A 27156-nucleotide genomic window follows, 5' to 3' on the forward strand; every position below is an offset into this window, starting at 1 on the left:
TCAGCTTCGACACCGTCCACGCCGTCTACGACAACCTCGTCGACGCCATCCGCGACAACACCATTGACGTCGACGGCATCATCGATGATAATCCGAATTTTGACGACGAAGGGAACGTCTCCGAAGACAAAATCCTCCATTACTTTAAAGTCCTTCCACCCGTCGACGGGCTCGTCGATGACGAAAAAATCTACTGACTTTACCAGTTGGACCAAGGTTTCACCGTTGCCACCTTCAACTCTGTTGGAAATGCAATCTGAGGATGAGGAATCTGGGAGTAGCTTATACTCCATCCCAGCTACAGATAAAAAGTCAAGACACTGATGATGACGAGTACCAGGAGGTCTTTTCTTTCCAAGATCGTCCAGTGCAGGAAAAGAGATATGAGTCTTTTCAGCAGTCTTACGACTATGAAGAAGAAGAGGAGATGCAACAAGAGGTGAGAGAGGAAACTGTCTCTATGCCCATTTCCCTAGTAACAGACCTTCGCCATATGATAAATGACTACTATCGCCGTTTCCCAGAGGCGAACACTTCCACCTCAAAGTCTGTTACAAGTCCTGTTCAGGTTCAGAAGGCTCAGCCTCCACCTCTACCTACACCTTCCATTCAAAAAATACGCTCCCCTCCTGTTGTTACAATCAGAGATGATCTGATAGAAAGTGACGGAGATCAACCAGAGGAAGGTGAGCTTCTTCAAGATAGCCCAGTTGGAACGGAATGGGATGAATATGTTATCCCTACTACACCATCTCCATCGCCAGCCACTTCTCCTCCTCAAGATATTGGAGGATTCCATGATATAATGGAGAGATTTGAGCTCCCGCTTCCAGTCAAAGAGGCAGAATGTTTCCTTTACAACTTTAAGGAAGAATCACTTAAATCCGTCCGATCAATCCCAATTATAGACTTCATTTGGGAAGAAGGGTTAAAATTGATGAAAAACCCTGCCTCCGTTGCAACCTCGGTACCGAGGATAGAAAAAAGTATCGGGCACCTGAATCTTCTCCGGCGTGTTTAATTGGGCATCCACGGCCGGAATCTGTGGTGATGCAGGCAGCACAACGCAACTCAAAAAATCCGGTATCAACAACTGCAGCGCCTCCGGACAAGGAAGGAAGACTCATGGATGGAGCGGGGAAGCGCTTTGCTGTGCTGGCTGCAGCAGCAATTAGGGCTGCAAATGCCTTAGCTCTTCTCAGTAGATACAATTGCCAGATGTGGATATAGCTCCTTTATTGTCTCACTTGCCAGAAGATAAAAAAGGAGAGGCAGCCACCATCATCCAGGATGGTTCCAGAGCGGCTTCTGAGTCCATCGATATAGCCATGGATATGTCGTCGCTTTCCTTTCGTCAGATGGCAGCGGCTGTAGCGCTGCGAAGACAGGGATGGCTTAAGGCTACTTCGTTTAGACCTGAAGTGCAAACTAAGATAATTGACATGCCGTTTGACGGAAAAAATCTGTTTGGTAAGCATATTGATGAAGCCCTTCAAGTCATCAAGGCTGCCACTGATACGGCACGGGCACTAGGATTTTTGCAGCAAGGGATGTTTCAATCGTTCCGAAGGAGAGGGTCAAGGGGACAATATACCCAGAGACCGGCATATCAATCTGGCAGATATCAGCCTTATAATCAACAGGGATATCGCCAGTTCTCAAGTGGTCAGCAGTTTCGCTCCTCAGGGTTGTCATATCAGCAACAGACCAGAGGAAAACCATCGGCTAGAGGCAAGGCTCAACAGTCTAATAGAAGACAGTGACGTCAGCATTGCGCCTACCATCTGTCCAAACTCCAGCGACCATTATCTAGCTCTATTCTACCAAACATGGAAGTCCATTACAACGGACAAATGGGTTTTGGACATAATGCATCAGGGCCATACCCTGGAATTTATACAGAAGCCTCCGCATTAGCCTCCTATCCTCCGAAAACAGCGGCACCTGTCCGCTCTCAAAATGGAAATTGTATCTCTCTTGCGAAAGGAGGCAATAGAGGAAGTGCCACGTGATCAACAAGGGAAAGGCTTTTATTCACATTTCTTTCTAATAAAGAAAAAGCTTACAGGGAAATGGAGGCAGGTAATGGACCTAAGAAGTTTAAACAAATTCATCAAAAAGATTTCATTTCGCATGTTATCCCTTCAAGAAATATTACTACTTCTTTGCCGAGGAGACTATCTAGCATCCCTGGACCTCTTAGATGCTTATTTTCATATTCCAATCCACATAAAATACAGAAAATGTTTTCGCATTATGGTAGCGGGGCACCACTACCAATTCAAAGTCTTGCCATTCGGTCTGAAGTCAGCCCCAAGGGTTTTCACGAAGTGTATGGCGCCAGTGGCAGCTCACTTAAGACTTCAAGGTCTTCAAGCCTTCCCGTACCTGGACGACTGGCTCATAAAAGGCGCTTCATTTCAAGAAACGCAGCTCTCTCTGCAGCGTTGCATGGATCTCTTCAGTCGTCTCGGTTTGAAAGTCAACATGGAAAAGTCAAGTCTTCTCCCGTCTCAGTCTCTTCAGTTTCTAGAGCTATGCTTTACACAAAAGAAGCGAAAGCTTACCCTTCAGAGCAACGGGTTCAAAAGATACTAAATCTGGCATCTCTTCTGCGAAAAAAACAGTTCACTTCAATGAGGATCTACAAGTCATTGTTGGGAATGATGTCTTCTTGTATCCTGTTGCTTCCCAATTGCAGGCTACATATGAAGCCTCTTCAAGAACTTCTGGACAAACAGTGGATCCAATCTCAAGGATCTTTCGAAGATCGAGTGTCCATCTCTCCTCAGATAAAAAGAGCTCTGTCATGGTGGACAATCAGAAAACACTTAACGAAAGGTCTGATATTCAAGCCTCAACATCACAGTTATGTAATGATGACAGACGCATCTCTGCAAGGTTGGAGGGCTCATCTTCAAAACTTGGAAATTCAAGGTCATTGGTCAGAAAGGGAATCGCATCTTCACATCAACCTACTAGAGTTAAAAGCAGTGTTCTTGGGATTACGAGCTTTTCTACCCAGGATCAGAGGTTCCACGCTTCTAGTCAGGACCGACAGCACAACTACCATGTTTTGCCTGCTAAAACAAGGGGGTACAAGGTCGGAGCTTCTCTCAAGACAAGTGCAGGAAATTTGGAGGTGGTTACTTCTCCACAACATCTCGCTGCAAGTGCAGCACATTCTGGGAGTTAACAACTCGAGGGCAGATGCTCTCAGCAGATCTCCAAGTGTCTTTCACGAGTGGGAATTACATCAGAATCACCTGTTCTAGGTCTTCCACCTATGGGGAACCCTGTCACTGGACTTTTTCACGACAGTTCGCAACTCAAAATGCAAGCACTTCGCAAGCAGATTCCATCAGAAAGGATCATGGGGAAATTCTCTCCAAATGTGCTGGACAGGAATGTTCGCATATGCCTTTCCCTCATTCCCTCTCATTTCAAAAGTGATCCGGAAAATGAAATCAGAGCCATGCCACTTGTTTTTCATAGCTCCAGCTTGGCCGAGATAAGCGTGGTTCTCCGATCTCCTCAAGCTGTCAGTGGCACCCAGGATTCAGTTCCCACTCTCTTAGAATTTGATTTCCATGAACAAAGGCCAAATTCTTCATCCGAATTTGAAATCGCTCAATTTATCGGCATGGAACCTCATGAACATGAGTTTCAATCTTTGAATATTTCTCAAGAATGCAGAGAGATTCTTTCCAAATCACGGGCAATCTCTATGAACAAGACCTATACGGCAAAATGGAGGAGGTTTTGTCAATGGTGCACTTCTCGAAATCTTCATCCTTTTAATATTTCTTCAGAACAAATCCTGCCTTATCTTTTGCATTTGGCTAGAGCGAAACTTTCTCATGCTTTTATAAAAGTGCATTTGGCAGCTATCTCAAGATATAGAAGGCATCCTGACCGTCCATCTCTCTGGTCTCAGAGAGTAATAAAGGAATTTCTCAAGGTACTTTTCAGGACATTTCCTCCAGTTCACCGTCCAACAGTCTAATGGCAGCTTAACACGGTTCTGGCACAACTCATGAAGTCTCCTTTTGAACCGATACATAAAACGGATTTGCAATTTCTCTCATGGAAAACGGCCTTGCTTTTAGCTCTCACTTCAGCAAGGAAAGTAAGTGAAATTCAGGCTTTCTCGATTTCTGAACCTTTTCTCCAATTTTGTCCTGACAAGGTTGTCTTGAGGACAAATCCTAAATTCATCCCTAAGGTTCCTTCCATATTTCATCTAAACGAACCTGTGGTACTGCCTACATTTTTTAAGGATCCTTCGTCTCATGCGGAGCAATCTCTACACCCCCTAGATGTCAAAAGATTTCTAAAGTTCTACATTGACAGGACGAAGTCGTTCAGAAAAACAAACCAGCTTTTTGTAGCATTTTCTGGTCCAAGAAAAGGGTTGGCGCTTTCAAGAGCCAGCATTTCTAGATGGATTTCTTCGGCTATCTCTCTGTGCCATGACAAAGCTGGTAATCCTCTACAATCCAAAGTACATGCACATTTCACCAGAAAAATGGCAACTTCTTCAGCCCTTTTTGCAGGAGTGTCACTGCCAGACATTTGCCGAGCAGCAACGTGGAAAAATGTGCACACTTTTACTAGACACTATTGTCTAGATACAGCATGGCGACATGATGCAGCAGTGGGACAAGCAGTTCTTCGCCATCTATTTCATTGAGGTATTGTTCAAGAGTTTATACATATATATATGTTTATATATATTTATATATCAATGTGTATATATTTGCTTTCATTCAAGGTTATACTTTTGCTTTATTGGTATTCTGTTTGTTCAGCAGACATGCTGTGTGTACAATAAAAAAATATATATATTCTTAGATGCTGTTTATTTATATGCAAAAAATAGGAGCAGAGCCCACAGTCTGTGAGGTTCTATCCTGAGCAACGCATCTTCTATAAGTACTGCTCGCTAGTCTGATACAAGCATGTGAATCTATGAAAGATTCAATACTGGAGAAAAAACTAGTTACTTACCTGTACACTATGGTTCTCCAGTATTATCTTTCATAGATTCACATGCGACCCTCCCACCTCCCCGTTACTCAGGTACACCTCTTATCTCTGGATATATCCTTGGCTCTTACTCGGGGTCGGAAATCTGAGGTATGATGGTTCTACTGGGGAGTGTGATGTTAGGGCTGGCAGCTGATTGGCTGAGATTTGGTCCAAATAATGAGGTGGTTTGGCAACCAAATATAATGGTCCCCTATGGGACTTTCTATGCAGTGTTTTACTCTATGATACTGCTATAGTCATTCTGTTACCGTGAGACTCCCACCATGATGACGGGGAAGATACAAGCATGTGAATCTATGAAAGATAATACTGGAGAACCATAGTGTACAGGTAAGTAACTAGTTTTTTCTAGGGAGGCCAAGAAGAGTTCTGGCCACCGCATTCTGGACCCTCTGCAGTCTCAGAATCTGTCTTATTGGTCCCCAAGTAGAGCGAGCTAGCGTAATCCAGTCTAGACAGAATGGAGGCCTGAATGATGACCTGCCGATGGATAGATCGAAAAACCCTAGCAGTGGTTTGAGCCCCCGCAGTATTCCAAAGCAGGTCCCTGCCACTTTCTTAGTTTGGACCTGGAAGCTGAGGACCAAGTCCACCCAGACCCACACATTTTTCACCACCTGTTTGGGGGTGGGTGCACAGCCCGGGGATGTAGGCCACCAGCGCTGACTCCACAGCTCTTAGTCGCTCCCAACCAGCAGGACCTCAGACTTGCTAGCATTAAGCTGCAGACAGTTGGCAGACATCCACTCAGCGACAGCTGCAAGATCGCTCTGGAACTTGGAGGCATCCTGAACAGAGTTGTCAGAGAGTGCCACTACCAACTGTGTATCATCAGCATACGATCCTACTGTCAACCCTCTGCTCCTAGCCACAGCTGTTAACGGTTGGACATACAGATTAAATAACGTGGGGCTTAATGCTGAGCCCTGTGGCACTCCTTGTTTAATAGTGTGGATCAGGGAGGAGAAAGGGGGGGACGTCACCTGGAAGGTCCTCTCAGAAAGAAAAGAGGCAAACCAGTCCAGGGCAGAGCCCACAATGCCCACCTCTTCCAGCCATTGCAGCAGGATCTGGTGGGAGACCGTATCAAACGTGGCACTGAGATCTAATAAAATCAGTGCCAAAGTGCGTCCTGCATCCAGTTTGACCCTCAGATGTTCGGTCAGTGCTAGGAGAGCAGACTCCGTGCTGTGACCCGGACGAAAGCCATCCTGAGAAGGGTCTAAAATGTTGTTATCTTCCAAGAAGCCTGACAAGATGGAATGAACATAGGTCTCCGAGATTTTGGATACCCATGGCAAGAGAGATGTGGGGCAGAATTCTCTGGTTTAGCTGTATCCAGGGAGGGTTTTTTTAACAGGGGGGCCACCCTTGCTTGCTTCCAAGTCCTAGGGACAACTGCCATGGACAGGGACATATTAATCACCTGGCCCAGAGGTATAAGGAGCACAGGTAAGGATTTAATAAATTGCTCCAGGTTAAGGGGGTCAGCGGGAGAACTCGACTTGAACTTACTGTAGAGCCAGCGCAACTCATCCTGGGAATTGACGGGAAGGCAGTGAAAGTGTGTGTAGTAAGGGGATTAAGAACAGGGCCAGGACACAGAGCAGCTTGAGGAAAGGAGTTATAGATGTTCTCCACCTTCTTAACAAGGAAGGTGGCGAGGGCCTCACATTGCTCATCCGATGAGATCAGAGGCGCAGTAGATAACCCTGCCCGTTTAAGATCTTTAAGTATAGAGAAAATACTTTTAGCGGGGTTACTGCTGCTCCTGATCTCGACCGCAATGTGAGCTGCCCGTTCTGACTGGATGGCCCTGTGATAATTCTTGATGGATGCCTGATTGCACCCCTTCGATAACGGATCATAATCACGTCTCCACACCCGCTCCAGCATTTTGCATGCTTTACACATACTAGCAAGCTTGTCATTATACCAAGGACTGGACTTGATATTGCGGCACTTGAACCACTTGAAATGAATGAATGAAAATATTTTTTGTATAGTGCAACGTTCACTCCAAGGAGCATCTTGGCGCTTTTGGCCATAGACCGAAGAAAAGACAGGGAGGGCGGTGGTGCAGGACAGAGGGTGATAAAGGAGTGATCCTATTAGTGCTAAGATTTCCTGATCTGGGGTACTGAAGATCCAGGTTTTAAGTAGCTTTCTAAAAGTGGGTTCGTTGTTAGTGTGCCTTAGTTGGCTGGGCAGGCAGTTCCAGGCCTTTGCTCCGAGCGCGACCAGGGTTTTCCCCCCTCGGGTTTTCATTTTAAAGTTGGGGATGGTAAGTAGGTTCTCAGAGGAGGACCGCAGAGTTTGTTTGGTTATGTAGGGTCTAATTTTCTTGGCAGGGATAAGCGAGTCCAGTGGCCGGAGAATCCAGTCCGACAGTGCTTTATCAGCAGCGTCCGGGTCATCCGGCATGCTAAGGGTATTTGTAGAAAAGAGGGCATGGAATTGTTCAATATTTAATCTATGCCAAGGACACTTAAAAGAGGATTTATGAACCACCCTCCCAGCGGGATCTACCCCTGTAAGTGTAATAGGTATTAAATAATGGTCGGACCAGCACAACAGGACCGGAGTGTTAACTGTGAGGGAGCGAAGATTGGAAAAAACTGGGTCCAGCAGATGGCCAGCACAATGGGTGGGACCTTGCACCAGTTGAATCATCTGACGCGCCTCAAGATCAGCTTTAAAAGTACCCATTTCCGAGTTCTGAGAGCTGTCCAAATGCAGGTTCAGATCCCCAATGATGCTGAAATAGTCAGCTATCATTACCAGGAACTAACTATATCTATAAGTCTATAAATAACTATATCTTTTGAAGGTCCTGGTGGACGATAAACCAATAGCCCAGACAAGGTGTAGCTAGTGTTAAAGGAAATCTCAAAACGTCAACACTCACAGCCGGCCAGAGCCATTTTGGCAAAGGTGCAGGTGTAGCAGGATTTAAAAACAAAAAGGAATACCGCCCCCCCTTGACTCTCTATTTAGAGTCATAATACTGAAGCTCTGGGGAAGTGCCATCCTGGCTCAGCCACCATGTCAGCTGACAGCCAGGTCTCTGTTAGAAAAAGAACATCAGGATATTCATCCTGCACAAAATTGAAAACATCAAGAAAATGCTTAGCAAGGGAGCAACAGTTAAGACTAAGAAGTTTAATACTGTGCCCAGAAGGGGAGGACGAAATAGGAGGCGAGGTAATGGCCCAGGAATTGAAGCCACAGCTTTTACAACAAAATGGGCTCTCAGGCCATTTGTCAGGAGGATGACCACTAGGGTTCACCACTTTCCTAAAAGCCAGAGGTCGTCACAAGAGTGATGGGCATACCTCTGGCCAAACCATCAGCATGTCTGGCGACTGGCGACGGCCAGGCACGGACGGGCGCAGACGGGCTTGTCCTAGGCGCGCCTTCAGCGCGCCAGCGGCGCACCCGCTGCGCGTGTCCACTGCGCATTCACGGTCTCAGCATATTACATAGGTGAGCTCTGATTAACAGTACCGCCCCCAGCAACCTCGGAAATACAACACACGAAGGGAGGGCAGAGAGGAGAGAGTTACCGCCGTCCACACAATCGGCACAGAGCCGCGGTGGAACGGGGCGAGGTAGCCACGCCAACAGGTAGGGGCATGAGAGTGAAAGTAGCATACAGCGCAGATAAAAAGCACACGTTAAACACTATAAATATCAGCAAAATATTAAAAAGATAAAATCCCAGAGTCAGGGTAGGAGCATGTGGCATCACAAGTAGCTGCACAGTGGACGAACAGGTTGGGATATAAGTTAGCTTGACATCTGTATGTCCTTTAGGGATGAGCTTTCACAGGAAAGAGTCTTTTGTATTCCCCGTTGCTGCATGGGTATGACTTCCTGGTTCATATTGTCACCTTCCAACATGCAAATCCTCCTCTCCGGTCTCCATGAACCTTTATGTCTTTTTCTCTTACAATTTGTTTTTTGCGCATCAATTTGTAAGGTCAAATCAACCAGTGCTGCTGTTGTTACAGGTCGCCTCACCACCAACGCTCAATTTCACATTAAATCCTTGATAAAAAATATTGCTGCCTCCACTTAATCCGACCAGAGAGCTCCTACAGATAATTGTTAAACGTGACTTATATAAGTGACCAGGTCATGATTGCTTTGCTGAAGGGTTTCTCGCCCGATTTGATCCTCTGGTTTACTTTACCTTAGACCAAATGTAGCTTGAAACTGCTGAATAAATTGACAATAATAATTAAGCCAAGGACTTTTGTTGAGCGAGAAAAGTGTCGCTCAGGTCAAAGCGTCTTTCAATAGGCAGGACAAACTGAATGCCACTTGGGAGGCATCAGTAGGAAAAGTAGTTATAAAGTGCAATAGACATCGAGCTAGAAATGTGTGAAATCATTGTGGTTCTACTGAGAATTTATCAGGTGGTGCAAAGACATGTGGAACTCCTCTTATTATGCTTGTATCAACTCGAGGAGCTCCAGATTCATTGGCTCCATTAGTTGCACCTTCTAAAGTACACGCCACTTTGCATGGGCGTACTAGGGTGTTCTCAGAAATGGGGGGGTAACATTAATTTATGGATCCATGTTAGCAAGAAAGCTCGCGGTTTCCAGATTGCCTTCAATTTTAGAGATTGCTCGTGCCACAGCTTGCAAAGGACTGTTGTAGTATCCATAATGGGGTGGATATGGGGCTGACAAACTATCAGAATTTGGAAATACGTTATGTTTTACACAAAGGATATAGCTGGCAGTTCCAAGCACCTACCTGTTCCAACCGAAGTACTGAACCTTAATACTACAATTGGGAACATGGGGAAAATATGAAAATAGGGGTAAGGGATGAGATACTGGAGACACTGGTTGGGAATGGTGCTAAAAGCAGCCAGGATTGTCTCAGAACCAGTGCTTGATAATATTACATAGACACAGAGAAAAGCTATTAGACTCCGGAAAACAAGTATGGAAAAATATATATATGTATATATTACCACAATCCAGTCCTGAAAGTTCGACGCTGGCGCTCTTTTTCATTCAAACGGTGCGTCTTTTCCGGCAGGACCACGCCGGTTTAACTTTTCTGAAGATACAACCCCACTGCCAGACAGTAGTGGTTGCATAAGAAAGACGCACTCACTCGGATGTTATGAAGTTATTAAGATGACTTTATTTTCAAAAACGCTGCCTCTCCCAACGCATTTCACCTTCCCCTGAAGCCTTGATCACAGGATGTCACCAGGTTAAAGAGGACATCTTTTATTTCTAAAGGCACCATTTCACTTATTTTTTCAAAGTGATGCATTATGGGGTGTGTAGTTTTTCTTTCTACTTTGCTATTTTATGTGAGTTAACAAAGGTGAACATGTGATTTCACTCATGTGTAGTAGTGCACTTTGTTTTAAAAAACAATGGTCCCAGCTTTATTTACAATGCAGGATTACTATTGGGGCTGATTCTAGTCCCAATATTTTTTGCTCGGTAGTGAGCCATTCTTAGATTCCTTTCACAATTTGTTGTGACCTCTAGTGAGCTATTTTTCATGCCCAGTATTTCTTGTATTGAATTCTCCTTTGTCATTTGTTCTTTTTTACTTTCATTATAAGATAACACATTATTTTAGTTGTTTTTCGTTAATAATGCAATCTCATATCTCACTAGTGAGTTTTTGGTCTCCAATTCATGTCGATGTGATTTTATTCATTAGAGGTGTGTGTGAAGTTCCTCATTTTGATTTAATCCTCTGGGATCTAGTGTCCTGAATGTTAAAATGTGGCGTGATTCTTTCTGTCTCAATACACTTATTCGATCACCTCCTCGCTCTGATGGGGTTGTCTGTTCCAGTGGCCAAAATTGTAATGATTCCCATTTTCCTTCGTGGTGTGCCTCCATATGTTTTGCAATCGCATTGGATCGATCTTTGTGTGTTGTTGCTTGAGTGTGTTCCAGAATTCGCTTCTTTACCTCAAAGATCGTGCTCCCTATATAGCGCTTTTTACAGGGACATTCCACCATATAGATCACAAAGGTACTTTTACATGTCAAATGTTGGTTGATTTTCCATTTTGTACCAAGTCCAGTATCCACGGTTTTTGTTGGTATTGCAATTTTACAGACTTTGCAATGTTTACAAGGCCAAAAACCTTCTCTTTGAAGCCAGGTGGTTATCGGGGCTTCTTGAAAGTGGCTGTGTACAACCTTGTCGCCTATATTTCTGGCACATCGGTACGTAATGTTTGGATGATCTCCAATAATTTCTGATAGGGTTGGATCCAATTTTAGAATTCCCCAGCGCTTCTGGATTATTTTTGTTAGTTTCTTATTTTCTGCACTGTGCGTTGTTGTAAGCCTTATTTGTGTGTGGTTTGTTTCAGTTGTTTTAGGTGGTTTGTGTAAGATGTCTTTCCGATTCTGTATTACCACTTTTTGAAGACTTTTTTCGATGACTTTTTTGGATATTTCCTTTTGAGGAATCTGTTTCCAACTTGTTGGCAGTGTTTTAAAAATTCAGTGTCATCTTCGCAGTTTCTACGGAGTCTTAAAAACTCCCCATATGGGATACTCCACTTCAACGATTCATTGTGAAAGCTCTCTCCATGTAGGGTTGAGTTTGTCGCAGTTTTTTTTCTATGTAGTGTTGTTTTCAGATCATTATTTTCTACATAGATTTCTGTGTCTAAAAACACCACTCTTTTTTCATTGATTTCATACGTGAATTTTAAATTCATTGAGCTGTTGTTTAGTCTTTCAAAATAGGTTTTAAATTCATTTGTTGATCCATCCCAAATAATTAGAAGATGGTCTATAAACCGAAGCCATAGAACTATTTCTGACGAAATTCATAATTTGCTGTGCACCATACCACTTTTTATTCAAAATACCCCATGGTTAAATTCGCATTCTTTTGTCTGTTTGAAAATTTATTTGTTGAATAAAAATATATTATTCAAACATAGGGAAATCATTTGATTGAGCATGGTATTGTGTTCTTTGTATTAGATGTTATGCTTGCCCAAGAAGTGTTTACAGGCTTCCATGCCTATTGTATGTTCAATATTTGAATATAATGAGATGACATCCATCGCAATCAGCTTGTAATTTGTGTTCCATACAATAGTTTCCAGTTTTTGCAGGAGATCTGTCGTATCCTTCAAGTACGAACTTAGGGGCTGATTAGGGTGGCGGACGGATCGCCACCGCCATGCAGGCGGTGGCGATCCGTCCGCCATCCTTGCCCGTCCGCCACCTATTTCCCCCTCGCCATATTACAATGGCGGGGGGACCGTGGCAGACGGGAAGACCGTCCGCCGCTTTTCCACCGCGGTCACCTTGCGACCGCGGCAGAAAAGGTCTAATATGGTGACGGTGTCTATCAGACACCGCCAGCCATATTAGGATGGGCTGAGGGGAATGCCTTTCCGTGGCGGCAATGCCGCCACAAAAAGGTATACGGTTCTTGCTTTGGGGGCTCGTTGCGGGCCCCCAGGGTGAAGGGGGTGTGGGGGTACACATGTGGGGTACCTATGGTACCCCCCTGCGTTTCACAGTACAGCATAGCAGGCAATGTTGTGCTGTGAAACGCACAACAGGCATTTTTGACATTGCGGCGGATGGTGCTTTAAGCACCGTCCGCCGCAATGTTAAAAATGCGGGATGCACCCGCCACTGTGGCGGGTGCATCCTAATTGGGGGCACGGTTCCTCCGCCCTTGTGGGGGGCGGTACCTGCCCCAGACAGAATGGCAGACAGACTTTGTCTGTCCGCCATCCTAATCCACCCCTTAGATCTTTAACTAAGGGAGCCAAGAATTGATCGATATAGTCTGAAACCGGTTCCAATAAAGAGTTGTTTGCAGATAGTATAGGTCTACCCGGTGGATTAATTTTGCTTTTGTTAATCTTGGGAAGACAATAAAAGGTCACCATTGTGGGATGTTTATTATTCATGTATCTGCGTTCATCTTCATTTATTAGCCCATCTTGGACCCATTTTGAAAGGGATTTTTTCAGTTTTTCTTGTATCTCTTTTGTTGGGTCTTTATTCAGACATTGGTAGAATTCTGGGTCCATTATCTGTCTCTTTGCTTCCAAAATATAATCCTGTTTATCGATGATGACGATATTGCCGCCTTTGTCTGTGGATTTTATTTCAATTGTTTTGTCCTCTTGTAGAGCTTTCAAAGCATCTAGATGTTTTTTAGATAAATTGTTTTTTCCTTTCGTTTGTTTCATTTTATATAATTCTTCCGTCATCGATTCATGGAATATATCGATTTTATTTCCTGATGGTAAATTTGGGAAATATTTGGATTTCAATTTTAGACCACTTTCTCCTGCAATGTCTATTCTCTGATATTCCTGTATAGACCAAAAATGAGTTCCCTCCAGGCTGAAGATGCCAGTGGTCTTGAAACTTTAATAACAATAGGCACGGTAACAGAAACCCATGAAATGACAGCACTCATGGAAATGAGTGCTGTCATTTCATGGGTTTCTGTTACCATGCCCATTGTTATTAAAGTTTCAAGACCACTGGCATCTTCAGCCTGGAGGGAACTCAATTTTGGTCTAGTTGTGTTTTGTGCCCCATTGTTTCCTTTTTCTGCGTGGATCTTTGCCAATTTTAATTTTCTTGTATACTTATATAGGTCAATTCTTGCTTGGGCAACGTCCAGATGGGATGTCGGATAGAATTGTAGTCCTTTTTTTAGGACCTCATTCTCCTCTGTTGTAAAGATTTTCCGTGAAAGATTGATTACATTCAAGTCCTGTTGCATTGAAATCTCCTCCTCAGGTTTTATTTCCTGGGTTGCCTCAAACGATCCTTCGACCATGTATCCACCTTCTGTTGTTCCTCCCTTGCCTCTCTGGCCTCTCTGGCCTCTCCTTGTCTTCCTCTTGATGGTCCTCTTATATATATACACACATTTACATATTTATATATGTATATATGTACGACGCTGGAATACTGGCTTCCCCTTTGGTCAGCCGCAGATAGCTGTGACTGGCCCTGGTCCTGCCTGGATCCAGGCTCAGAGCCAAATATGACAAGGAGAGGAGAGACATGCAACCAAGCTGGAAAGAGGCGGCATAGAGACAGCTGTTTCTTGAGAGCTGAATTAATGCAGGTAAGATTGAATGCATATTAAAAACAGACGTGGAAAGATAAAGGGGGCGGGAAATGTAGAAGCAAGGTAACGGGGACACAAGAAAGAGACATGATGTTAAAATGCAAAGGCTGACAAACTGTATGTATGCGGAGATAGCTGAAACAACTGCAACATGCTGCAAAGCATCTTTCCGTTGTTTAAGTGAGCTCTATCGCTTTTTCCTAGACGTGGGGATAGTGAGTACCCTTACTACATTCAACCTTCCTGTCCTCCATAACTTCCATGCTTGCCCTCTTCTGCTCCTGAATGAAGGTCTCCCCTTATTGGATTTTTGTCATTTTGGTTTTATTTTGTTTATTGGGTTTTGCAGTTTGGCTTTATTACTGATTTGTTACTGCATCATACTTTACACATCGCCTCTAAGTTAAACATGTCTGCTCTTTTCCACTGCTACCAGGGAGTTGAGCTCAGGTTTATTTAGTGACTTTAGTAGTTCACCCTGGCATGGGTTATGAATTTTCCTCGAGGTGTTTAGTCACCTACCTTATTAATATTCCTGTTTCTAACAATGGGTTTTGGCCCAAAATACATCTTTCTTATAAGGGCTAAACATAAGACTTCTAAGGTAGGTATTGTCCTTAAATCCGTACTTCAGTCCTGTTTACCTCATGGACGGTGATGCTTCCTGTCTCTCCTATTATTTGCCCTGAGTATAGAGCCCCTGGCATGCCCTATCAGACAAGCAGAAGATATTATGGGTGTACATTCTGATTCTAAGGAGTATCATGCGCATCATTTCCACCTCACCTTTGAATCCAGGAGACATCCTTCTGTGCTCTAGTCAGCCAGTTATAGAATTGTGAGAAGGTGGAGAGCTACAAAATGAATATATGTAAGTCTGAGTTACCTACCTAACCCTGGAGGGAGAAGAAAAAGATTGGCAGAAATTTTGCTGTTCAATAACCCACAGATAACTCAGCGATTTCACAACTTTATTAAAACTAATTACCCTCTTCTTTTTGTCACATGGTTTGGGGTAGTAAATTGCATTAAAATTAATATACTTCCAAGAGTATCATACCTTTTTCAGGCCCTTTAATCTAAAGCTGAAGCAAACTTGTCTGTGCAAAAGGCTATAGCAAACTTTGGGGCCAATTAGGATGGCAGACGGATCGCCACCGCCATGCAGGCGGTGGCGATCCGTCCGCCATCCGTGCCCGTCCGCCACCTATTTCCCCCCGCCATATTACAATGGCGGGGGGGACCGCGGCGGACACAACATGCATTTTTAGCATTGCGGCGGGCGGTGCTTTCAGCAAAAACATATTTAATGTTTTTGTTTCTAAATAATTTGTAATTAAAAATATTCATTTGTTTGAAAATTATTTTTTATTTTATTTAATATAATATTTGTAGGTATTTGTCATATGTATTTAACATTATAATATGTTTTTTAAAGTTTTTTTATTTTAAATATATTTGTATTTTAATTTTTAACATATATATTTTTTTAAGTATATATTTTTGTAGTTGTTAATATTTTGTTTGTTTTTAGTTTTGAACTGACTGTAGTGAGAATATTAATTGTTACCCCTCTGCAATCCAACACTTTACCTACTGTAGCACTCAATGGAGTGGGAATAGTAATTTTACCCCTTTGCTATTCAACCCTTTCCCCACTGTTGCACTCATTGGAGTAGGAATAGTAATTTTTACCTCTTCGCTATCCAACACTTTCCCTACTGTTGCACTCATTGTAGTGGGAATAGTAATTTGTACCCCTGCGCTATCCAATGCTTTCCCTGCTGTTACAATTATTGGAGTGGGAATTGTAATTTTTACCCCTCCACAATCCAACAATTTCCATACTGTTGCACTGACTGGAGTGGGAACAGTAAGTTATCCCACCACTATCCAACACTTTCCCTACTGTTGCGCTCACTGGAGTGGGAGTAGTCATTTTTATGCCTCCGCTATCCAACACTTTCCCTACTCTTACACTCGCTGGAGTGGGCATAGTAACTTTTACTCCTCCCCTATCCAACATTTTCCCTACTTTTGCACTCACTGGAGTGGGAGTAGTAATTTTTACCCCTCTGCTATCCAACACTTTCCCTACTATTGCACTCACTGGACTGGGAATAGTTATTTTTACCCCTTTGCTATCCAGCATTTTCACTAGTGTTGCACTGACTGGAGTGGAACATTTAAGTTGAAAGATTTTAACTAGTTTAATGTTTTAATTTATATTAAAAGGTTTTTTGTATTAGATTTTATGTTATTGGTATATATACACACACACACATACACACACACTTATATATATATATATATATATATATATATATGTATATATATATGTATATATATATATATATTTGTAATTTTTATGTAATTTTAAAAAGATAATATGAATGTAAATTAATAGTTTATTAATTGTTTTAAAGTATATATACATTAATTATTATGTATGTGTGTTTAACTTTTTTTCAATTAAGTTTATTAGTTATGTTTGTTAAAATGTATTTTAAATCTACTTTATTTTTCATATTAATTATATTATTTAACATATTTAATATTTATTATGTTATTTTATATATATAAAAATCTATATTTTTGCTTTCTATATTTTTTCATCGATATTTTTAACAACTATATTTTGTACATCGATATTCTGTCAGTGAATTGGAGCAAAGGTGTGATATCTAACCTATACTCAGTTTTACTACATTATGTCAGTCATATTCATGGGCCGATCAGTCAAACTCTGAATGTTCTTTGGGTATGATTATTCAGGACAAAGGGTAAGAAAGATTACATTGAGATGTGTCTAGAACTACAATCAATGTACAAATGGCCCCGAGATTCATTATAAAGTGCTCTGTAACTGGCACTATATGCACATTAAATTACACTGCATGTTCCTCAGTGTCAGCCCCAAATGTTGGAGAGGCTGTGGTGACGAGGGTAGCATGTTGCATACCCAGTGGTCCTACCCTGTGTTGATCCTATTTCGGAAAGAGGTTTTGGAAGTGTTTAAGTCAATTCTGGGTTATCTGACTCCAGCAGGCCCTGGAGTGTTAATTCTGGGAATACGACCTTCTGGGACTTTATGAAAAGAGACAGATCCCTGTTGTGGTAGTGTCTGGGGTCAGGCAAGCTAACAACTGCATGCCTATGGAAACGGTTGGAGGCACCATCCTTAACCCAGAAGCATATGAGACTTTGACATATTTTGGCGATGGAGCACCTGGGTAGTAATGTCAAGGTTGAAAGGGATTGCAATTGGAAACCACAGAGGGAATAGATGTCACAAGGACCTCAAAACTTTGCATGTCCCCCGAGGCTAAGAACGAAGAGCTCCCAAGAACGGTTATGAACTAGTGGAGTTGCTTTTTTACAACATACCAGTTCACTAACAGGGGTACTGAACTAAAAATACGATGCAGGCCATAAGAAATGGCATATGTCTTTTGTAATAGTGCTATTGTTCTAAAAGAAGTGGTAACTGGGGTGAGGAGAGAGCTTTCAATAACAATGTTGTTGCTGTGATTACAATAGTAAGATGTAACCCTTGCCTAAAAAACGTGATGCAACTGGTATAGTCTAGATGAAAAGTAACTTTTAAACTTGTATTGAATATAAAAGGGACTAAGCTAAGAGAGATCTGTACTTAATAAACAAATATTTTTGTAAGTAATCCTATAACTCATAAGAAACCGGCGAAGAGTGAGTGATGTACCTCTGAGATATGGCCTTGTTTCTTTCAACCAAGGTAGGTCTTAGTTCTAGAGTTAGAAACTTTTGGTTGGTGATGAATAATCAAGTCATTAGTTTACAGCTTATCTACGACCAAAGGCCAACAAATTACTAACATTGTGCAAAGAATGGTTATTTGTAGGCTGAGGCCAGGGATTAACGGGCTGACCTGACCATACCTGAATTGTTTAAATGGACTCCCAGCCTGTCTGAGCACACACAGTAGAGTTCCGTAGCTGCGCGGGGTCCCCGAGGTGGACCTCATTTATGTAAGACACTGAGCTGAGCCAGCTTTGAAGACGTAGAGTAACAAGTAGTCTCTGTCGTATCTTCTGCGTTATCCCCCTGCTTTAGTTCTCTTAACTTACAGCGACTCCTTGACTTGATATTATTCCATGGCGTGTCACTGTGGGAAGCTGTAAGTGTGAAGGATATCAGGAGGGGGGTGTGGACAGCAGGAAGAAGCAGAGGTTTAGATATCTTGCTCCTGGTGAGACACTTTAGATTTCTACCCTCAAGCTTATGTCAGAGTTTCATGTTATGCTGCTGCCTAAGGAATGGGTGGCAAGCTGGTGGCGCGTGCTGGCAACCCTCATACTCACAAATGCCTTAGGACAGTCTTAATGTCTCCTCCGGGGTTAGAAACATTGCGGTGCTGACACCTTCAATGGTGAGTCGTGATGAGGATCACCATCTGACTATGCAAACTCAAGGCCGCTTCCTGGGTCAAGGACTGCAATTTCAGCCTTGTTATCCCCCCATGACATCCCATTACTCACACTTTGGATCATGGGTCAGTCCTCTCCTCTGCCTTCTGAAAATCCACTGCTTTGCACACACAGTATGTGGGATTTTGCTGAGACTCCGAGTATTGTTTAAAAATCAACCCTTGCCCCTTAATAGGCCTCGTGATTTATCAACCAACCAAGTAATTAAACGTTTCACAACAACCTGAACCTATTACACGCACTGGAATACCCGTCACACACTGAAAAGGGTGGCAGGGATAGAGTATGGGAAGGAAAGAGGGAGAGAGACAGAGAGGATGAAGAGGCGTGAAAGAGGAGGGGAAGAGAAAATGGGTGGGGGAGAGAAAGAGAGGATGAGAAGGTGGACCAAAAGATAGGTAGAAAGAAACTTAAAGACATATTGACAACCATTTTCAGATGTGTACATCATCACTGTTGCTATCACTTTATTCAATGGCACTCTTCATTGAGCTATTGAGCTAGAAAGGATGAATTGCTGAGCCATCCTAAGGGCAGTGTAATCTATGTCCTGGATGTTGCATTAACCCACTGAGCAACCTCGCTGATGTCCTCATCAATCGTTACACATATTCCGGACAGCAAACACTCTTCCAGTCTAGAAATGATGCGTTCAGTCCCTCCCTACCACGCCCACACTGCGGGCAGCCACTCGATCCACTGTAGATCTGAAGAGGTCACCTGGGCTCAGCTGGAAACGGATGCGTCCTGCGGCCTTCGAGCACCTCTCCTGCAGCATGCTCAGCGTGGCTTGCTCCAGCCTCCTGTGCTCCGTCCTGCTCATGTTTATCGAAGACTGGGACAAAAAAAACAGAATGGTTACAAGAGGTTCTTGACCCGAAGGACTAGGCCTAAGCCTTTCTAAATGAAAGGATGACCTGCAACCGCTCTAAACTAAGCTTCCACCCCAAAACCTAGACCTTACATGAACACCTTTGCTTTTCCAAATCCTCCCAAGGGGACGATCTTTCGGGCTCTATCCTCCTAAATCAGAAACACCCAGGAGCGTAGGCATCTCACCTAACCACCGTTCTTCAAACCCCAGTTTTAAGAGGCAATAAAAACATAAGCAAAAGAAGAACTAGACCCCGCCTTTGCTCGACAAAATACAGGACATGCAAATATGACAAAGAAGGCAAAAACAACAAAAGGACATAGAAAGCATATGTAGCACTATATATTTGCATATGCCGCAGGTCGTGAGGAAATGTTTGTTCTCTTCGGGTTACATCTTTGCACAGGTGCACAGCCCTTGAACTGTGTGATACATTAGTGGCACGTCCTCCTGGTTCATGTACATCTGTCCCCTCAACCCCTACCATAGCACAGCCTTGCGTTTCATTTCCAGTTGCTTTATGCTTTATTTCATTTTGATAATTATTAGAGTGTATTTTGTAAATCAGACAGCTGCGCGCTACCAAAATCCTGACTTTTGATTGGCACTTAGCTGGTCGATATCTGCCGAGGAGATTCATGGCTAGTACTTGAGACAAGCCTCACTAGAGCATCAACCCACAAGTCACTGTTGTCTTTCCCTCAGAGCAGCCCGTGAAGATCAAACAGTTCTAAGTAGGAACCAGGTTCATCTAGCTCACAGAAGATGCCTGCACTGGCCAATGCCATTGGAGAAGGAGCTTCGGAATGATTCAATCTCCTGTGCAGAAGGCAGAATATGTACATGAAAATGGTTCTTATCTCATTTGCTATAAGTGTCTTATATAAAAGAGACATCGAAAACATTCCAGATTCTTTGTCTTTATTGTTTACTTAAAGTGTTCCACGTATGTGAAAATTGTGGAGTCAATAACAGTTTGACTATGTTTTAAAATAGTAATCTCATTATTCTGCGTGATTTACAATGTTACTTGTTTTAAAATACGTTTTTTGTATGTAATCTTTTTAATTAGGTATCATAACATACAGCATCTTGCAACAAGCATGACACACTGGCACAGTCTTTGTACATACATTTGATTTGATTTGATTTATTTATTTGTAAAGCACCTGAATCACTCCCAAGGGGTATCTCCGCGCTGTAGGATTGCTACCGCCAGCCACAGAAAAGAGACGGATTAGAACACTGAGGTTTTAAGGAGCCTTCTAAACTGTAGGTGATCTGGGCCTTGTCGCAAGTGGATAGGGAGTGCGTTCCAAAAGAAGGGGGGCAAGTGGGAGAAAGCTTTACCACCCAAGCGAGATTTTTGTAACGAGGAACAGAAAGGAGAGATTTGGATCCTGATCGAAGAGACATGGGAGGCATATATTTGGTAAATGTATCTGCTAAATAAGTGGTACCTTTGCCATTCAAAGATTTGTGTACAATGCAACCAATCTTAAACCTAATCCGCACCGGTAGCCAATGTAGCTATCGCAAGAGGGGGAGGGAGGCTGTTCGAGGGGGAACATTGGATTCCAAGCGAGCTGCAGTATTCTGGACTACTTGCAGTCAGTTTACGGATATTTCATTTGCTGAAATCAGCAGAGCATTGCAATAGTCCAGGCAGCTTAATACCAATGCCTGGATAAGTGTTTTTCGTGTGGTTAGAGGCAGAAAGGGAAATAAATACCTTCCTAGCACATGAAAACATGAACCAACAGTAGATGTTGCGTGTTCCTTCATTATCAGTTTCTGCTCCAGACAGACACCCAGATTTTTAACCACTAGTTTAGGAGTTGGCGCAATGCCCAATTCCTCTGGTCATCACTTAGGAGACCACTTCAGCGATGCTTCTCCAAACAGCATGATCTCAGTTTTCACGGCATTAAGCTGGAGGAAGTTATCTCTCATCCAGTCAGCGATGGTCATCATACCCTCTGCAAAAGTAGACTGTGCATTTGGATTGTTCTTATCAAAGTAAAGCAATAGCTGAGTATCATCAGCATAAGACATTGGAACAAATCCTAAATTCCTTAGTAATCCTGCTAAGGGAGCAACATAGATGTTAAATAGGGTGGGGCTCAAACAGTAGCCCTGCGGTACTCCCTTAGTCAGTTTAGTAGACTTTGAGCGGAAAGGGCCAATATTGATAGTCTGAGTTCTGTCAGACAGAAAGCTCGTCATCCATTGCAAAGCACTCCCTTGGAGGCCAATTTCCCTAAATCTTCTGAGCAGAATCTGGGGGGAAATCGTATCGAAGGCTGCCGATAAGTCGATCAACACAAGAAGCACCACTTGTCCGTTGTCCAGGGATATTCTAATGTTGTCAGAAACCTCAATCAAAGCAGACTCCGTACTGTGTCTGGGTCAGAAGCCCGAATGAGAAGGATCAAGGCAGCTCGAAGCTTCGACAAAATCAGGCAGATGTTTATTTATATGTTTTCTAGTATCTTGCTCAGGAGAGGTAATAATGAGATGGGGCGATAATTGGATAAATCTTCCATAGGGGCTTTAAGGTTTTTGCAGATGGGGATTATTTGTGTCACTTTCCATTCAGAGGGGAGGAGACCCTTTTCCATGGAGCAATTCAGGATTGAACAAATAGGGGCAGTAAGTTGTTTGGCAAGCAGTGCTGTGGTCTAAGCTGGAATAATGTCCAGTGGGGAGCCTGATTTTATGGTAATTAGTAGCAACTCTACAACCTCGGGCTTAAGTGCCATGACTTTATCTAACCTCTGTGCATTATCTGTAGCCGCAGGTTGATTTGCCGAGAATTCAATCTGAGGACTTCCAGCTGAAGCTATTTTATTGTAAATCAATTACATTTTCTGGGTAAAGTGTATTGCTAGTTTGTTACATAGGGCTTGAGAGGGTGTTTCTTCATTATCGCACGCCTTGGGATAGGTGAAAGATTTTAAAATCTGACAGAGAGTTTTGAGGGCGTTCCCTGCCTGTTCAAGTTGCTGTACTATGTGGGTTTAACAAGCAGTTTTAATGTTTTTATGATATTGGGCCAATGCGAATTTGTATCTTTCTTTATCCTACTTGTCGTGCATACCATATTCTGCCTGTAACAGATTGTATCCTATAGTTGCAAAAGTAAAATAAGAGAAGAAGAAAAAGGGAAAAGGGCAAACTATAAGCCAACATTTAGTACAGCGTAATTACATAGCCCCAATTATCACCATCTGGTGCCGGGTGAGGGACATGGACTTACTGCTAGAACCCAGAATCATATTCACTTCATGTAAGTTCAACCCCAAAAAGCTTCCATGCATATTGTTTCCACAGTGCCAACAGGAGTACTTGTCAGATTACCAAATCTCCATGCAACGCAGCGCAGCCTCCCGTAAGGCTGCGCTGGGTTGCATGAGAGGGAAGGATCAGGAGAGTGCCATGTTTTCAAAGATATGGGTCTCTCCTTCTCTTTCCCTTGTGCCAATGCTGCTTACAGCTGCCGTGTGGCACGCACCACCTAAGCGCCATAGCGCTAGGGTGTGTGTGTGAGTCTAGCATAGGTTTTGACAGGAAGGGTACCCTTCCCGTACAAAATACTATGCCTAGACATGAGGGACCGCTTTTCCCACTTTGTACGCGTGCTGCACAGTGCAGCACACATGCAAAGCCAGAAAAGGAAGAAGAAACGTAAGCATTTCTCCTTCCTTGCGCATAGTTTAAAAGAGTGCAGTTTTCTCACACTAAACCCAATTGCTGTATTTAGTAAATTGGGTTTAGCGTGAGCAACCTTGGGTAGTTGCATGGGAAGAAAGTAGGAATAAGTAAAAAGATAAATTAAGTATTGTAGGAGACTGGCTTAGTATATTGTGCAGGCTTATTTAAGTGAAGCACCCTGCACTAATCCAGACAACACTTATGGTAATTTTAATGGCCTTAGACAACCTTAGAACGCTCTCTAAGTGGTAGCAGTGGGGAGCAGCCTTCAGGCTTAGTCCAGATGGCGTGTAAAGCAGCTTGTATTACCAGTACTAATCATATAGTGTAGGTTAAATGAAAAATAACCACACAGTGTAGTTATAAAATCAGTAAAATTTACTGTACACACACACACTAAAACATTGGCATACCTCCTACCCGGAGCTATAAACACAATACACACAATATTTAAAAAAAAGAACGATAAGTAGCACAAGTATACAGTGGTCTTCAGGGGGAGACCAAAGCATTTACTAATAAAGTGGAATGCGAACTGCGACCGTAGTCGAAACTGGAGCCAGAAGACTTAGAAGAGCTGGGGACCCAAGGAACCACACAATGTAAGTACCCAGGAAACCCACGGAGCCCGTGTGCAGAGTGGAAACACAGAAGCGTACTCAATGCAAGTCAATGGGGAAGTTGGGGTTTCAGTTTTGCAGAAGAAGGACCCTTCCCAGGGAATCTAGAAGAAACGCCCTGGAAGATGGAAGGTTGGAGAGTCACGCCACCCGTGGATACCCCAGGAACCAGGATACCTACATCAGGGAAGCCGGCTGCATAGGTGCGAAGTGACGTCGGAAGCAGCCGTAGACCACAATAAAGGACTTCAGTGAAGATGTCACTGGTGAAGAAGGCGAAAGAGTCCGGTGAAATCCAAGGTGGATTCTTGAACAGGAGTAACTGTGAGCAGAGGGGACAGAGTCTATGTCACTCAGGGGTGACCAGGAGGCACAGAAGACCAATGACCACAGATGATGGAAGATGCAGGAGGGTTGACGGTGACGTTGTCGCTGCAGCTGTGAGGACCAAGCAACGCTGTGGAAGACCAACAGCCGTTCACAAGCTGTCCCATGTCGGAAGTCAAGAACCAGGGGATCGGTGTCTGATGGGAGTACTAACAAGCCTTTGCAGCAGCAACAGATGTGGGAAACGAAGATGGTGCAGTGTCAGGACCAGCAAGGTCCAAGGGACACACCAAGTGCAGGAGAGTCTGAGCAGGCCCGGCGCAAGCAGAGAAGCACACTGGAGTCAAAGAAGGCCCTCAAAAGGACCCACCGGCTGAAGGCACAGGCATCACTAGAGGACCTCGAGCAGCTCACTAGTGAGTGCCACAGACGGAGATCTTGGTAGCAAGAGATGCTGGAGGCTGGAGCTTCTTGGAGCCCGAAGAGCTCTGGAGAAGAGAGTCAACATTCCTTGATAACAGCAATTTGATGCGGTGCATAAGGGTGCTGTTCCAGCAATTCCAACAAGAAATACTAGCCAGAAACTTGGTGAGAAGATAGTGCTGGTCTCAAGGGAGTTGCAGAATGACCACCTGTGTTGCTGGGCCTTGAGAAGTCCGGAGAACATCAGGAGCAGCAGACCGGTCAGCTTTGTTGCGGTGCCTGCATATGCAGGGGAGTGGGTTGTACGGCTTTACAACGCGTGCTTTTACACCGCGTGCCGTTACAACGCGGTTTTTTCAACGCAAGTCGTTACCACGACTTGTGTTGGAGGGGGTGCGGACTTAGGAATTTTTTAATTTACTATTCCAACACCAGCCTACGTACAGTAGGAAAGGTGTTGGATAGTAAATTAAAAAATTCCCTGTCCTGCAGCGCCCTCCAGCGCAAGTCGTGGTAACGACTTGCGTTGAAAAAACCGCGTTGTAATGGCACGCGGTGTAACAGCCGTGTCGTAAAGGCTGTTCCCCAGGGGAGTGACTCCTTCACTCCAAGGGAGATTCCTTCAGGTATCTTTGATGCCCACAGGCCTGGAGAACCTGGATGGAGCACAGGCAATGATGACACAGAAGACAGGCAGGACGATGAGACCAGGAGCAGCAGGAGTCTTCCAGATGCCGTCTCGGTTCCCAAAACAAAGTCCAAAGAAGTCCAACGTGCCCAGACGGTTTAAGTAGAAGTGATTTCTGATCTGATTCTTGTCCCACGATGAATCTGAAGAGCCACCCACAGGTAAACCCTTAAGTACCCAAAGGAAAGGGTTGGGACAATTCAGGGGACTCTCCCAGAGGAGATGCTGGACAGATTGGAGGATACTCCCATGTCCTTTGTACAGTTTCGTGCCAGAGTGAGAGCCAATGGCTCCCTGAACTGGTTCCAACTGGAGTACAAGAAGGGCACCAAATGTGCCTTTCTAAGCAGTCTGGTGGCGCTGGCAAGTGCCCCAACCCCAGCCCAATACAGTGTGTCCTGTGACAGGAAACCTATTGTTTTACTTTCCCCTGCTCAAGCCTGGATCAGCAGCAGGAGGACAGAATTGTATCTGTGGTCGGCAGCAGCACTAGCTTGCTGTTAGACCCTGCAAGGCTGGTACCGGGAATACAGGGGGACTCCCTACGGGAGCCCCACAGTATATGGGATCCTACATCCAACACTGGAATTGGTGTTGGGGTAGGATTCCAACATGTTTGATACCATACATGATCAGTTTCGGTGCAGCCAATACATAGTTAGACATCTCATAATTTACTTGTATAAAATGGCTGACCGCACTTATAAAGTCTGGAAAATCAACTCCTGGGTTTGTAGGGAGTGTCCTGCTCATGCAGGGCACCCTCACACTTATAACCAAGCATCCTGCCTTCAGGAATGAAAGATCTGCCTTAGGGGTGACTTATAGGTTTTAAACGCAGTGACCTCAGATATAAGGAAACGTATATCTGTTGTGAGTGGTGCTAGCACCAGCTCACACATGCAACAGTAGCAGGCCTATAATCACAGTTTGAGTAGTCTCTCATGGGTGGCATAATACATGCTGCAACCCCTGGAAGATCCCTGGTGTACCTATGCCCTTGGTACCGTAATATCATATACTAGGTACACCGGTAGCCAATAAGAAAGGTACCAAAGTACTTACTATAGTCCAATTTATGGAGAGGGGACAGTGACTAGGGTCCTGATTAGCAGGATCCCAGTTAGACTAGTCCAAATCAAACTGACACCAGGCAAAAAGTGGGGGTAACCATGCTAGAAGGATCCTACCTTCCTACAGATATAGAAATAGAAGTTCAGGTGTAGGGTCTCCACGCATAGAGGCACTAATGTATTCAGTTTATATATGCTATCAGTGTGCTTCCAGTACCTCTTAAAATATCTACTCACATTCATTTATATGGACAATGAAAAAATACTTGGCGGTCCAGCAAAATGTTCTATTTTAACTGTATTGTAAGATTCACTATGACAGAACTTCCGGCGAATCTCTGTGCCCACTAATAATCTGGGCAAATCATCGGCATCGAAGCTGTTCTTGTGACTAGCTGGCATTCTCGTTGAGAGCACGGGGTCTCTGAAGTATGCCACGAGGCTCACTGAGCGAGCAGCCACAAACTGAAACCATACTCATCGCATGCCGAGTGGCACAACTGTGGCAGCTAGTCCTGGTCCCTTGATACACCTCCTAAAGAAAGTTGTTGTCCAGAGACTTTCATTCTTGATTTGTGTTTTTGGATCATTAGAGGAGTAATTTAGCTTGGTAAGACATTGCTAATCTAAGACTAATTTTGTTGGGCGACATTTTTTAAAATGGCGGCTGTGTTGCAGTGATGATGTAATATTTCAGGAACTATGAGACCTATACACTTCATTTTGGTTTCAAAACATAGGTTTTAGGGGTCAAGTGGTCTTATAGAGACAGAAAATACCTCATCAGAGTAAC

General features: G+C 43.7%; 1 protein-coding gene across 2 annotated transcripts in view; it reads right to left on the reverse strand.

Annotated features, from left to right (window-relative positions):
* The window catches only part of LOC144822378 (uncharacterized), a 1092528-nt gene that overhangs the window by 878197 nt on the left and 187175 nt on the right, over positions 1-27156 (reverse strand). For both annotated transcript variants that reach the window (XM_078679823.1, XM_078679822.1), the window contains exon 4: positions 19365-19479. In XM_078679823.1, the coding sequence (XP_078535949.1) occupies positions 19365-19479 (115 nt within the window). The remainder of the gene's footprint in view (positions 1-19364; positions 19480-27156) is intronic.

Source organism: Lissotriton helveticus, chromosome 3_1, assembly GCF_964261635.1.
Source record: "Lissotriton helveticus chromosome 3_1, aLisHel1.1, whole genome shotgun sequence".
Lineage (NCBI taxonomy): Eukaryota > Metazoa > Chordata > Amphibia > Caudata > Salamandridae > Lissotriton > Lissotriton helveticus.